Here is a 15,446-nt window from a genome sequence, read left to right on the forward strand (position 1 = left end):
ATGAATTACTCAGCTGTTATTTTAGATTTAGAACCATTTAAAAATTATCGAGTGGAAAACCTATTAAAAACCCATTTTGCCAACGTCTACAAATTATGCAGCCAAATACATTTCCTATGCGCATTGCGTTTAATATTATTTTTTCCATTTAGAAGACGACTTGATTAGCTAGTAATAAAAATCGATCCCAAGTTTTATTGGTAGGTTTAAAATTTGTCTTCGGCGGAATATTAAAAAGTAATTTTTTTTCATTGATATAAAATTATTTATTTTTTATAAGAATAATATTAGAGCAGTAATGTCGTTTTGGCTCAAATTTGTCCCAAACGGGTTGCGTCAACTACTGTTATTCCTATAAGCCCTTCAGTTCAGTAGCATTTGAAAATGCATCACACTCTATTATCGGTTGTGTTTTGTGACGTAATATTGGTTAAAAAAAGAATATTTAAGATGAAATCATTTCGATTTATGCGAACCAAAACATAACCGTGTTGTGATAGCGAATTATTGTTATTTAATTATCTTTTCTAAACGACCTTATCCATTAGGACAGTAGTTTTGTGATTTAGACGAGCAACTACGTGCAATAGTTATCACATTTGCCTTGGTTGTGTCAATAAACAAAATGTCTTAATAGCTAATCGCGGAAATAATATTTTATGAAACGTTGCACGTCATTAATTTTGTCTATTCTATTAACACCCGACCGTAGTTTGTCATTCGGTTCCTTTGCTACGACGCTATACAGAACGATTATAGAAAATTGGTTATTTTATTATGGTAATGAACCTAGAAATGTAAACAGAAGTTTGAGAAATTTTGTTTTTATCATCACGCCGTATTAAACATTGATGAGAGGACAACAACAATCAATTATATTTCAATACGTTCCACGCTTGTATGAGTGCGCGCCGCTGACGTTAAGGAAAATTGATTAAACCGCGTTTCAATTATATTTTAATAATTAGTACTTTGAGAGGAATCAATCATTATCAAGTTTTATTGAAAATAATTATGACAACCATTAGGGTTTATGTATTTTGGCTTCTAAACCTATGAATGTCGAGTCTAACTAGGTGATCGTACTGACATTTATAATTATTTCACACTTTGGTCTTTAAGTTTGTATTTAATTTGATAAATTAGCGAGTATAATGTCGTAAAATTAACATTCGATACTATTTCTCATCATTAGATTTATTTTATAGTAGATTGTTCTAATTTTATTCGTCTAACAACCGACTTGAGTTATACTATCTAGTTTTTTAAAATACAAACTCGTTTGTTACTATAGCCTTTGCACGCATCCCAAGTATTTATCACTAGTGTAATATAATCTCGGTTTTGTTAATGCTCAACTAGTACATTGCGTTGTGTTTTCAATACCACTTTGATGAGTTCTCTTGCTTGTGCAACAGTTATCGATGAATTATCTTGATAAGTACTTCTGGCGTAGTAATCCTAAGTAAATTCATTTAAACACATTTTGTCTTGGACAGATAAATTTAAATTCTACAGTTTTCATTAATATTTGTACCTCATAATGTTCTAATGTCATAATTATTACTGTTAATTATGAAATGTTATTTATGCATAGATTAAGTAACGTTATATTGGGCTTGAATAACGAATATTAATAATTTACTTAAGTCATAAATAATATTTTAGTCGTACGTACGGAATTACTTTGAAATTCGATTACTTGCATCATCCTACTTAAATATTTACGTATTAATGTATTATTTTATATTTACATAATGTTAGAAAAAAATGAACTCTAATAATAACTTCCTTAATTGTGAGCGATACAACCATTCGATTAATGTTTTCATGGACGTAATGGTGTACTGCATATTGTGAGATCTTATATCTATTTTGTTTAAAAGTTATTTTTTTTTGCATTATTCTAATATGTCGAAATATCATTAATATGTGATGATATGAGAACTAAACAAGACTAGTGACTGGCAAAGACAATCCCTCGCCCAAAGAAACTAATGGCAAATGAGCACATACAACTATCGACTGACAACACTGATGTTTACAAATATAGTAAACTGTCTAACAGGTTATACTAAAAAAGATTCATTTGAAGGTCTTCTAATTCGCAGAAAAAAAAATACACTGTGTACTATTCGTGAAATGTCTAACCATTTTAATTCATTGAAACTGTTTACTATTTAGCATTGAGTGTATGTACTTGCACGCGCTGTAAACTCAATATTAGTAACCCGTGCCGGATTTTTTCTTGTGGGCGTTTCAGGTAATTCCCTAAGGTTTTAGGTCCTAAAAATCCATTATTAACAGTCACGTGATACGCGTGTGTTGCAAACGAATAACGATTTCATATTTTTTAGCATTAATAGTTGCTGTTTAAAACAATATTGTAGCGTATGCCCTGTAAAATCTCCGGTTCTTCTCGTGTTGATATTTTGGGGTTTTAATTATTCGACTATAAAATATTGCAGTATAATTTTTTGTTTTTACAAAAAAAAAAAATAATAATAATAATAAAACGTGTTTTGAAGTCTAGTAGATGATCCAATTTAATAGCTTTGAGTCGACATTTTATTGACGGGAAGTTCATTCATCACTGGTCGTTATGTAATCGAGTGAACATTTATTTTTGCAAAACCGTTTTCCGAACATATTGCTGCTAAACAATATTGTGAATATTTTGTTCGAATCGCTGCCGCCATCGAGTGCACTGAACTCGATTTCGTGGGAGCTTTCCCTATTGCCCCAACTGCGCGCGCGATGACGATGGCGACAGACGGCTCAACAAAGCCGTCGCCGCTTTCACAAATTTTTATAATTTCTCTCTTGTCTCATTGTGTGCAAAAGTCGAACGATTGACGGGGGAAAAAAAGTGTGTAATTATGTTCATCGCGAAACCCTTTAAAATAAAAAGAGCAGTAGAACGTTTCGTTTTATCATCGAACGCGTTGGTCACATTTGTAGTTTTTAATTTTGGCGCGTTGATGGATTGCGGACCGCGCGACGTCAACTGACCGCGGCGGCCAATGCTGGGCGACTGGCTGTCGATGAGCGGAGAGAACACGTTCGCCGACGGCCCCGTAGTTGTTGCCAAATTCATTCAACTGTCGTGTCTTGTTCGGCTCGTCGGCCGGTCCCGTACCCGCGTCGTATTGGAGTTGCCCGTCCCGAGTACGTACATTATTTTCTTAGCCCGCGAAACCGTCGAATGTAACGTGGCCGCCGTCGACTTCTCCACCCGCGGATCTTCACCTTCGTCATCACCCCCACTATTCCTATCATTCTGTTTGACCGATTTTTTCCATAATAACAATAAACTGTATACGTGTTATATATATATATATATTGACTCGTTCACCAACATGTTACGCGATGTTGGCCATCGTCTCTGCCCAGCCTCTCCTTAGCGATTTTATTCGAGCGAAGACCTCTTGACGATCGACGACGTCGCTGCTATTTTTTTTTTCACTCCGTCACGCCGTTCGCCTTTTGTCTCTTGGCCTGCAAATCCTCTGGACCCCGAAAACAACAACAGGGCGACGGTTTTCTTATTGTATTACTTTGTGTTGTATCGATACTTTTTTTTTTTTCTCGTTGTTCGCACTCTGTTCTCGTGTCGGTCGTTAAGGTGTGAAGGCCTAATGAACATCTCTGCCGTGTCCTCATAGTATGTGAACGTATACAACTTGATGTTTTTATTTTACTTTTATTATTGCAATTGAATTTATCTCAATTAAAAAACGCCTCGTCGGTCCAGTATTTTTTAATTAAGAATTTCTTTGAAAGTACTCAATTTACCATGATACGTATTTTTCAGGCAAACGCCATTGTTTTTATTCCTCTATTTTTTGTTTCGCGTAGTTGACAGCAATTGACTTATATCAGAAATATCACTTACTATTATCGGGCATTATTTATTATTATATATTAATTGGTATGATAATATTAGCTATTTAAAGAAAAAAGAAATATGTGAAATTACACTTATTGCCATATACTGAAAGTATAAATAAATGCTTAAATGCTCATGTAATCTTATATTATTTATTAAATATCTTTATATTTATTTGCGTTATTAATTAAATATTCGTTGTAAAATGACAAAACTTTACAGTTTGAAAATATACCCGTTTTCACCATAGACCGTATTTGACATTAATTATCCATTAACAAAAATTAGCCAATCAATTATTTTGATTGTAAACCACGAAAGAAAATTTATCAATGTTAAATTCGAGCCGAATATTTAATTTTTAAGTTTTATGTCAAAAAAAATATTTCGACTATTGTTAGTCGCTGGCATTTCATTTTAGAACTTTCGTCATTTTTCAATTAAAATTTCATCATCGGTTAATTATGATTGATTTATATTGGCATTTGAAATATCCTAATGCAACCTTTATTTTTTACGTTTAAAAATGCTTATTTGTTAAACTCTTGGAAAGTATGCAGTTTGATTTCTTAATGACTGTGAAACGTTATTTTCAATGGTGAGTGTATTTTGAAATTTCTTTAAAGTATTTCTTACCTTTTGAATTTTGTTACTTATCAAAGCTGGTCAAAGTCAAGCATACCAAACTATTGCTCTATGGCATGTCCCAACATAAAATGTACATTGTGGTGCATTATATTGTGTGATAAATTACCAAACCATTGGCTTACCTAACAATTTAATTTTCATGTTCAAGCAATTATAAATCTGACAGTGTAATAGTTGTGTTTTTTGTAACTTAAATTGATTCAAAACCCACTTGTTTAAAATGCATTCGACCTTTCATCGAACTATATTTGTCTCTGTTTGACTTTTATTTTTATTATTTAATCATATCGGCAAAGGTATTTTTTTCGCCGAGTTCAAAGTTCCTGTATAAATTACTAAGAAGTACGTTTCACGGATTGAATATAATAGAGAATAATAATGTTATAAATTCTATTTGTTGCATTTTTATTAATTTGTGATGAAAATTTTGATTTCTAGAAAATATGTACATGAAAGTTCTGTTTAAGGTATGTCATTAATAGTAAAATGTAAAAGTTTTGTTTGTAGGATAACAATTAAAGTTTATTTAGGTTTCCGGGTAAGTTTGGTATACCTAACCATTAATAATCTATTTTTCGGTATTATTATTTTGTTCAATATATTTACCGGGATTTTTTTTTTAATTGTACACATGTAAAAAAATACTTCTTTATATTTACTTAACCTTACAGTGCGCCTTGTCACACATTTACAAGTACAAAAATAGATTTTATTTGTTTGCTAGGCATGCATTTTAAGTATGGTGCATTTTGTTTGTTGGTAACTAAATTTAATAAATACATTTTTAAGCGAATATAATCATTTTGGTAATGAATTTAATCAATTATTATATTTTTTAATAAAAAAAAAAATTGTTTTAAAGAATTAAACTTGCTTCAGAAAAAGTATAATTTCTACAACTTGAGATTTTAATTTAGATTAAGTACATTTATATTTTTTAATTCAACCATTTGTTAATTAGTTTTGATTAAAATGATATTTTAGCCATCGGGTGATTAATTTAAACGTGTGGATCTGTTATCGTCGATGATCCAAGAATTATTTTATCAATGGTTATTTCAATTGTTGAAATCAACGGTGCCTACTAGAAAAAAAATTAAGTAATCTCGTTTTTGGTTAAAAAAATTTGCTGCTAAAATTTCTTACTCTTAGTACTTACTGTATTGCAACAAAAAAATTAATTCATGTATTTTAAACACAAACATTGTACTGACTAATATTTTGTCTGTAACGCAGATAACTGTTATTATCTATTTAAAATAATAACATGTCAGTAATACAATATTTTTGTTTTTGCCATGTTGATGAAATAACTATCGTCTTGAATTCTCTGCTGTGTGTGTGTAATACATCCGAGTGTAAATCTATACGTTTTATTATTTTTAGAAATCTCAAGTCGAATTTATCATACAAACTACGAATAAATTGAAATAATTTACAATATTCAAAATATTGAGTATTATGTGATTATTTTTTTTTTCCGCTACAGTTACCTGTATAAATCAATAAAAAGTGTGTAGTTCTAATGTGGTGTACCCATTTTTCAGCCATTGAATGCGTACCAGTGTTTTTATTTTCGATCGAATCCAGTTATTATTACTTTCACTTTGGCGTCAGGTTATAAAATATTTAAAATATACACAACGTAACGTGAAACGGTTTAAATGTTAATAATTTGAAGAAGAATCAGGCTAATTATTATAATTGTGGTTGATTTTTATAAATGGTTCCTATCTTCTTTGTACAACATCTATAATTAATTTTTTTTTTTTTTGTTCACAGGTCTCCATTAGAGGAACTCGGCAGCTTTGAACGTTCTAGTCATTTTTACGAACGCGAACGAGACGCTGGCTATCGCGGACGACCTTCCCCCGCTGGCTATCATGTCGTGTCTGCTGTCCAAGCATCTCCAGATCCACTTCGGAGTCGAGCCCGGGACCGAACCGTCTTTAGGGCGTACCCATCACTTGACAGGTATAACTATCATATGCAGTAGCGTTGTTATTATTTATAAGTTTTGGATCCTACTCCTCTGGATCTATTGGATTTATTGTTAAGAAACTTATAGCGATGATTCTGGCTGTGTAATTACATTTTGTGTTTTTGAAACACAACTACAAGTTTGAAGCGGCTGGCGGCTGCGCCTCTCCATTCACGAGTTTCCGTAAACTACTGATTTCGATAACCTTTTTTTTTTTTTTTTTTTTTTTCGTNTAAACTACTGATTTCGATAACCTTTTTTTTTTTTTTTTCTATGTCGTGTTTAGATATTATTTTGCGCCCAGGTTCTCTTTTGCAAGTATACTAATTTATTCAAGTAAATAAATGGAATTCAGCTCATATTTTAGGTTGAGCAAAAGTGTCTGTTGGATTTACAATTTTAAAATGTTGACTACAATAATAAAAAAATGTTTTCAATTTTACCAAATGCCGTAAAATATGAGAAAAATCATTTCGTTTCCGTATTTTTTGTTAATTTACGAAAGCACCAGAGATTATTTGTGTCTTTCACTGAATTCTTTGATTTTTTTTTTATAAGTTTGTCCGGTCGTCTCGTTTAGGTTAGGGTCGCCCACGACCACGTTCATTCGTTTTCGTGATGTAGAATACTGTGGTTTTTTTTTGTTTTTTATATTAGCTACAAAATAATAACTAACCGGGGTGCCAATTTTTTTTTTTTACTATTATCGCGGAAATAATAGGCAACTGTCGCACTTGTGTGTGTATTGTATAGAAGCAGCAGTATTGATTTGTTGGTGTTTACGGCACAAGCGAACGACGGCGGCGGTAACAGGATGCAAGCGAAGGGGTGTGCGGGAAGGGACTAAAGTCCTGGTCTTGCACAGCCCCATTAGTATTCCAACAGTTCCCTGGGGTTCTTTCGACATTTCGCTATTGCCTCGTTTGCGCCGTTGCTCCGCGAATATCTTCTCTAGAAATACAAAGTTTATATTTGAAACACTATTTTTGTTTTTCTATTCGTTTGCACGAACAGTAAATGTACACGTCATGAATGTGATCAATCGAGCAACGAGTTTTGATTAAAATTTTTAATCGTTACGGAAACCTAATAACTCGTAGGTGGTGTAACTGTGATACGAATGTACAGCAACAGGTCACTCTATACTGTTTTGGCAACGCACAACTTAAGCGATTTTTATTTTTTATTTTAGCGTTGTCGCTTCAAGTAGAGGTCACCATCATCGTGTAGGCGGCTGGGGATACGACTCAGGCAATCCGAGGTACACTCATCATCTAAGCAGCTCGCCGGATTTGTCCTATTCGGAAGACAGGCGAGTGGAACCGCCTTTAATCATCGTCCGAAATAAACACCTCAAACCTCCAAGGTATGCCATGGCTAATAGGCTATGTTTTTTAGTAGTCTACAGTTTTTGTCTGTTGTTTATCGTATTTACGTGATATTGAAAAATCTTATGTCTTGTCTTCTTGTATGCATATGAGTATGAAAACTCATTTCGAATGGTTTTGTTTGTTATTATAGTGAGTCTAGGGGGTGTAGTGAAGATCGTTCAGGTTCGCCTTCGAGTTCCGGTTCAACCGGAAGTCATTCAGGAGCGAGTAGTTCGTGTAGTTCGTCTTCGTCGCCCAGTCCTATACCACAGCTACCACGCAGTCCTAGTCCAGATCCCCCATTATCTGATAAATCTTCTTCGAGTCATAGGTAAGAAAAGATAACATGATCCATCAGCGCACTGAAATGTGTTTATTTTTTAATTAATATTGTCTTGCTCTTACTACAGCCATCATGGTAGCTCGAAGAGCAGCGCTGTTCCGTCCCACGTATCTGGCGTACAGTTACCGAACCTAGGGGGCTTGACGCAGACCGTTTCCGAACATAAAAGGCATCACGCCATTTGTATAAAAAACCTACCGTTGAGGTCTAGTGGTAAGTGAATTAATATATATATATATTTTTTTTTTACGTTGTTTTATTTATTTTACCAATATTGATAAATAGATACTAGTCTAAAAGACGGTTTGTACCACGAGTACAAGAGGCACGGCAAAGTGACGTGTGTCAAAGTGGTGGGCCAAGGGTGCGATAGGTACGCCTTGGTGTTCTTTAAAAAGACTGATGATGTGGAGAAAGCTGTACAAGTGTCTCACGACAAATCCTTTTTTGGTTCCAAAATCGAGGTATCGGCATACCAAGGATACAAAGATGTCGACGACAATGAAAGCAGGTATAGTATAATTTTATTATAGGTGGTTATTATTCTTTTGTTTTCAAAATAGAAATATGATTGACTTTTAATTGTGTATTTAATCTAGACCTTATGAGACGGAGCTGGATGAGTTTCATCCTAAAGCAACCCGAACTCTGTTCATTGGTAACCTAGAAAAAGATATTACTGCTGTTGAATTGAGGAAACATTTTGAGCCTTTTGGTGAAATTATAGTAAGTTTTAATTTATGATCATTATGACGAGTTTTTAATGATTTTGAAGTTAAATGTAATGAATACTTTTTTAGGAAATTGATATAAAAAAAGGGAATAATATCAATGGCAGTAGTACAGGAACATATGCTTTTTGTCAATATGTTGATATTACTAGTGTTGTTAAAGCTATGCGGACACTTGATGGAGAATATCTGGGACAAAACCGTATAAATCTTGGTTTTGGTAAATCTCTTGCGACCACTTGTGTTTGGATTGATGGTGTTGCAGAATCTGTTAGTGAGAAATACCTTGCATCTCACTTCAATCAGTTTGGCAGTGTAACTCATTGTGTGATTGATCGATCAAGAGAACATGCTTTAGTATTTTTTCAGCAGGTAGTTTACTTTTATAGTTTAACAGTGTTCTAGAGATACTGTTTGACTATTTCTAAGGAAATAAGTTAGTAAATAATTATTTAATTTCCAGATCACTCATGCACAGCTAGCAGTTACTCAGATGCGTGGTGCTATCATGAAAGGAAGAAAACTACAAGTAGACTTTGCATCCAGAGAGTGTCAGCAAGGGTTTTATGAACATTTGGATAAAACATCTGGTGAACTGAGTCCTAGGTTTACTAGCCAGCAACAAGATAATATTGTTCAATTATCTCCTGGTAGTAATAATGGTCTTGCTATTCGAGGTTTTGAAACTCCATCATCATCGTGTAGTAGTGCTGCTGGTGATAAAAGTTACCCTAGGAATTCTGATGAACCACGAAGTAACTCAAGCTCAGTTCCTAATCCTCAAGATATGCATAATTTACAAAAAGAGCGTGTCTCCTTATTGGAACAACTTGAAGATTGCAATAGTTCTGGTGATGAAATTTTAAATGATTCATCAAAAACCAAGCAAGTAAAAAGCCGTTCTGGCACTCCTTTATGTGATGAACGCCCACCGGAGAGTCTCACTCCTCCAACACAAGTTCCTAGATCTCATGTACCGATCTCGCTACCATTGCCCAGATTTGCTGTGCACGTCTCTAACCCTCTGCTCAGCCCACCTCTCAGTTCTCCAAGAAGGCCGCAGTCATCAAATTCTGATGATTCCCAAACGTCTGATCCTGGTGCGCCCGGTCTAGAAGAGAGGTTGAGAAGTCTTGATGAAAAATATGAACAGTGGAACGGTTCCAGAACAAGTGTATTGAAACTTGATTCTTCCGTTAGATTACGCTCTAGGTATAAACTGTTAGATACAGTGGATAAATTAGAACCATCAGACATTGTCAAATCAGTATTGGCTAAACCAAGTGTTTTTGACGAAGATTCTAAAAGGCTCGAAAACTTCTCAGATAAATATATACCTAAAGAATTTGTTCCAACAAGGACAAGTCCTAATTTACAAAATTTCCGACATCAACAACTGGGTTCATTTTCACCTCTAACACCATCAAGTAGTGGTTCTTCAAAATCTCCTCCAGCTTCATCGCCAGCCACTGTTAAAACACAGTATCCATTTCCAAGTCATCCTCAATCAGTTACAACTACTCAAAGTTGTAGAACTTCACCCATAGATCCTCGACTTCCATCAGATCCAAGGTTGTTAATTGATCCTCGTTTATCTGTTGCTGATCCTAGATTATCAGCTGATTCGAGAGGATCATTTTTAACCAAACAAAATATATGTACAATTAATGACAATAGATATGTACCCGATATATTAAATACCAAAGACCCTAGACATCCAATACATAAAGATGCTGAAATAAAAGACGGTCCAGAAGCATTTTATAGAAGTAAAATTCGCGATGAATATACTAAAAATTGGTTACATACATTTGAACGAAAAGAAAGTGAACCAACTTACAGGTTAGTTGACTCTTACGATCGTAGAAGGTTTAGTGATTTTAGAAAAGAAGAAGAAGAAAAAATTAAATTAGAACAAATAAACAAACAAAAGCTCTTAGATGGATTTGTCATCAAAAGAAAAAGTTCTAGTGAAACTGTTGTTCATCCTAGTCCATTTCATGTTAGTTCTAGTGATAAAACAAAGAGTGTTGATGAAGCTAGGAACTCTATTGAACCCAAAAAGTGTGAAGATGTAATACTTAAGCAAGAAGAACACACTGAATTAAAACAATTAGCTGAAGAAATAAAACCACCTGAACCTCCACAACCTCCACCTTCTTCTATAAGTAACATAGATGAAGAAAAAATTGATCTCATTACTGCAGAAAATACAATTGCAAATATTTTACTTTCATCTATTGACAATGTTCAGAAAAAGACAGATTCTGAGGATGTAAAAGTTAAAATAGAAAGAACTAGCTCTAATGAATCAGTTAGCAAATTTACTTCAGATACAGATAAAAAGAAAGATGAAGTTATAAAAAAGAAAGAACATGAAAGAAAGAAATCTATTGATTTAGATACATCTAAATTAAAAGAGAAAAAGGAGGTTGATTTGAAAAAGAATTTATGTTCTTCTAAATCAAAAGAACTCGAAGTTAAATCTAAGGAATTAGAGTTTAACATGTTTGAAATTAACCGTCTTAACAATAATAAGAAGAAGGAAGAAACACTTTTATTGAACGGTAGTAAAATAAAAGATTCCGAAAAGAAAAAAGATACAATCAAACAAGATAAAAAAATTGAATTAAAAAAAGAAGAAAGAAAGAAAGAGTTTTCTCATTGTAAAGAAACTGATAAAAAAGATGACAGTGACAAAGTTAGAGAAAAGAAAAAAGAAAAACGTGATAAAGATCCATCAAAACATAAAGAAAGAAAAAAGAGTCTTGACGAAAATGGTAAACAAAAGCATGAAAACAGTAAAAAAACAAAAGAGTACAAAGTCAAAGAGGATGAAAAATCACATCAAGTAATTGCCACTGATTCAGATTGTAAAGCAAATGAAGATAAAGAGCCAAAGAAAGATAAAAGAATAGATAGAAACAGTATAAGTAGTAATAGTTCGACAGGTCGTTCTTCAAAGAGAAGGATGAGTGATAGTTCAGAAAATTTAGATGATTCCAAACGTTCAAAACAAGAAAATAAAATTTCAAAAGACAAACAGAAAAAGAACTCTGAAAAACACATTTCATTTATATCTAAAATTTTAGATGCCAAAAATAAAGATCAAAAGAAAGACTATCATGAAAAGAAAATTGAAAAGAAAAAAGATGAAAGAAAAATGATTAAAACTCCAAATCTTACTGAAACGGATGATGATGATGAAGACGAAGAAGCCAGAGAACGAAGGAAAAACCATTCAATATTTGAAGTGGTGCTTGATGAGCCTTATGTATCTATGTATGATAAGGTAAAAGCTAGATCCACCAAAAATATGCAAAAACAAGAAGAAGAAAAACGTCAAGAAAAACTGAAAGAAAAATTCAGCCAATTAAAGCAAAGTCGAGCAAAACGAGAAGAGAAAAAGAGATCGGCATCTTATGATGGGGATTCGGATTCTGATAGAGGTCTTAGACGTTCTTCAAAACTTATGATAACTAGTTCAGATGATGATGATGACTACTTTCGTCGTAAAAATCAAAGACCTGTTTCAGATTCTTCTGAAAATGAAAGACCAAAAATTCAAAGAACTGTTTCAGATTCATATGGAAGTGAAAAACTTAAACAAAGAATATCAGAATCGTATGAAAATGAAAGAATTAAATCTCAAAGAGTATCAGATTCTTCAGAAAATGAGAAAATTAAAAAGTCATCCAAATTTAAGTCCAGAATTCAGTCTGAGTGCAGTGATAGTGATGATGCATTTATTCGTAAAAGTTCATTTAGTTTTGATAGAATTCAAAATGGTATTGAAGCTCAGATCTATAATGGTCATCAAAAGAAAAAGAAACAGAAGAAACCCAAATCAGACTATTCAAGAATGTCATCAGTTGACAATGCTTCTGATAGCACTCTTAGATCTATTAAACAGAAAAAGAAAAAGCATTCTACTAGTCGCAAATCTAATATTAATGAACGCATGCAAGATATATTTGGTTCTTTATCAGACGAAGACAATGATAAGACAATTGTCAATAAATGGAGTGTATCTGATGTTTTTGGAACTGACTCTGATACTGAATTTGAACGAAAAGAAAATAAACCAAAAATTGACATTAAAAAATACGAGTATGGAAATGATGTATTAAAATCACTATCTCATAATGTTGATGATGTAACTAGAAAGAAAAAGAAAAGAAAGAAGGACAAAGAAAGAACAAAAGAAGAACTTAAGGATGAACGTAAAGATGAATGCAGAGAAATAAGAAAAGACGAACGTAAAGAGGATCGTAAAGAAGATCGGAGAGACGATCATAAAGATAACAGAAAAGATGATTGTAAAGATGAACAGCGAGATGACCGTAAAGCTGAAAGAAAAGATGACTATAAATCTGAATTGAATGATGATCACAGAGCAGAACTTAAAGAAAAACAAAGAGAAATTTATAGAGAAGATCATAAAGATGAAACTAGAGATCATCGAAAAGATGAAAATAAAGAAGATTATAAAAATCGTAAAACTGAATTAAAAGACAACATCAAAGACGTTGAAATTGAAGAGAAAAAACAATTAATAGTCGATAGAAAAAATGATATTAAAGAAATGAAAAATGATAAGTCTTTATTATTAAGTATAGATGAAAGATTACCTAAAGAAACCAAACATTTTGAAGAAATAAAAGTGATGGATAATCTCCAAACTATAATTGAATCTAAGAAAAAACCCGAAGAAGAATTTGTTGCTCCTAATAGTGGTGTAGCTATCACTCCAGAAAGAGAGAATGTATTTTCTTCATTTTTTGATTTTGATGATTCTAAAGGCCCTGAAGATGAAACAATTACTATTTTTAAAGGAGATGATGACACTATTAAAACTGAAGTAATGTTTAGAAAATTAGATGAGTCAAAAGAGGATGTATCATTATTTCGATCTGCTAGTACATTTGAACCAATTCAAAGGGAAATTATTGGTTTTGGATCACAGATGGACGATGAAACTGCTGTTAAAAGTATTTCTGAAACTCCTGAATGTTTAATTGAAGAATCAGACCATGTTGAATTGTCTTCCACAGAGGAAAAAACAACTCCTGTAATATCCCAAGAAGAAACTGAGGGTGCTGTTGCTGCATTACTTGAAGCATCATTTGGACAAGATTTTTGCGATTCTTCTTACTCAGATAGATCCGCTAAACCAGATACTCCTATTTCAGATAGTGAACTTCAAATTGATACCGATGATGAAAATAGTGTTAATTCAATAGACGATGAAAGTAAAAATAAAGTATTAGAATCATCTGGAAACTCAACTAGTATGAAAAAGTTAGAAGTAGTCAATGAAAAATTAGAACCAAGTGATCCTGTAATATATTCAGAAAAAGAATCTGAAATGGTTGATTTTGAATCTAAAATTGCTGAAAAAAAATCAAAATTTAGTGAAGAAGTACCATCTCTTAAACACACTGATGTAAAACCCCTGTCTCCTCCTCCCTTAAGTCATAATTTTAGACTTCCACAGATGGTTATTCAACAAACTAGTATAAGACCTTTGAATATAAATTATGCCAAACCATTAATTGAGCCTAAACCAGTTCTACACCAAGAAACTGCCGAAACAGTTCATAAAACACCCAAATTAGAACATAAAACTGAAGATCATGTGTCTGTTGTCAAATATTCAAATTCTCAAATATCGACTAAATCGATTTTAAAACAATCTGTTATATCCTGTAATCCATTACCTATTGAACCTAAACAAGAATTTATCAGTCAACCATCAGTTTTACAACATACTAATAATACTCAAAGTTGTATTATTTCTCCAAAAATTATTACTGAATGCGATAAATCAACAGTTGGTTCTAACTTAGAAAAACAACACACTGAAGAAATCATTGAAAAATCTAATCGCCCCTCTGAAGATACACTATCTAGTCAAACATCTATAATAAATTTTGCTAAAAAATCATTTGTCTCTGATGAAAAGTTAGAAGCTAATGATGTTTCCAATTTAGCCCAAAGTCAAACTAAATCTCTACCATCGCCAAATATTGAACTAGCTGTATCTGAGACTGATGATAAATTTATGCCGAAACATCCTAAAGCAAAAGGCTTAGAACGTATTGTTGAACAAATTAATGAGAAAATGCGAGCTAAAGCAAATGAAGTAGCTTTGAATTTGACTAAAGAACCAAGAATGATGCCGTTAAAGAAAGCACTTATTGCCAAAGAAAAAGATGAAAACAGAATTGAAAACAAAGTTGAAAATCATGATGTTAAATTAAAAATTGTGGATATGGAGTCACCCGAAGATTTAGTTGTGGCACCATTAACACCTAAAATCGAGGACACTAATGAAATATTTGCAAGCCCTGGAGAAAGTAGTTGTGAACCTAAAGAACTTGATGCTGCTAGAATAAAAAAAGAAGATGAATTTATCAAAGATATGTCTAAGATTGATAGAGGTAAGATTTTTATTTAATACTTTTAATTATAATAGTCATAA

At 32.8% G+C, this 15,446-nt stretch overlaps 1 protein-coding gene across 5 annotated transcripts in view; it reads left to right on the plus strand.

The window, feature by feature from the left end:
- LOC126896239 (protein split ends) overlaps window positions 1–15,446 on the plus strand; it is a 37,729-nt gene that overhangs the window by 17,543 nt on the left and 4,740 nt on the right. For 4 of the 5 annotated variants that reach the window (XM_050668857.1, XM_050668856.1, XM_050668855.1 and 1 more), the window contains 8 exons: window positions 6,320–6,511; window positions 7,711–7,884; window positions 8,040–8,219; window positions 8,299–8,444; window positions 8,517–8,742; window positions 8,831–8,957; window positions 9,032–9,334; window positions 9,426–15,405. In XM_050668857.1, the coding sequence (XP_050524814.1) occupies window positions 6,320–6,511; window positions 7,711–7,884; window positions 8,040–8,219; window positions 8,299–8,444; window positions 8,517–8,742; window positions 8,831–8,957; window positions 9,032–9,334; window positions 9,426–15,405 (7,328 nt within the window). The remainder of the gene's footprint in view (window positions 1–6,319; window positions 6,512–7,710; window positions 7,885–8,039; window positions 8,220–8,298; window positions 8,445–8,516; window positions 8,743–8,830; window positions 8,958–9,031; window positions 9,335–9,425; window positions 15,406–15,446) is intronic. The other variant, XM_050668859.1, reaches the window with a different exon arrangement.

Source organism: Daktulosphaira vitifoliae, unplaced genomic scaffold (assembly GCF_025091365.1).
Source record: "Daktulosphaira vitifoliae isolate Bord-2020 unplaced genomic scaffold, ASM2509136v1 Scaffold_1, whole genome shotgun sequence".
Lineage (NCBI taxonomy): Eukaryota > Metazoa > Arthropoda > Insecta > Hemiptera > Phylloxeridae > Daktulosphaira > Daktulosphaira vitifoliae.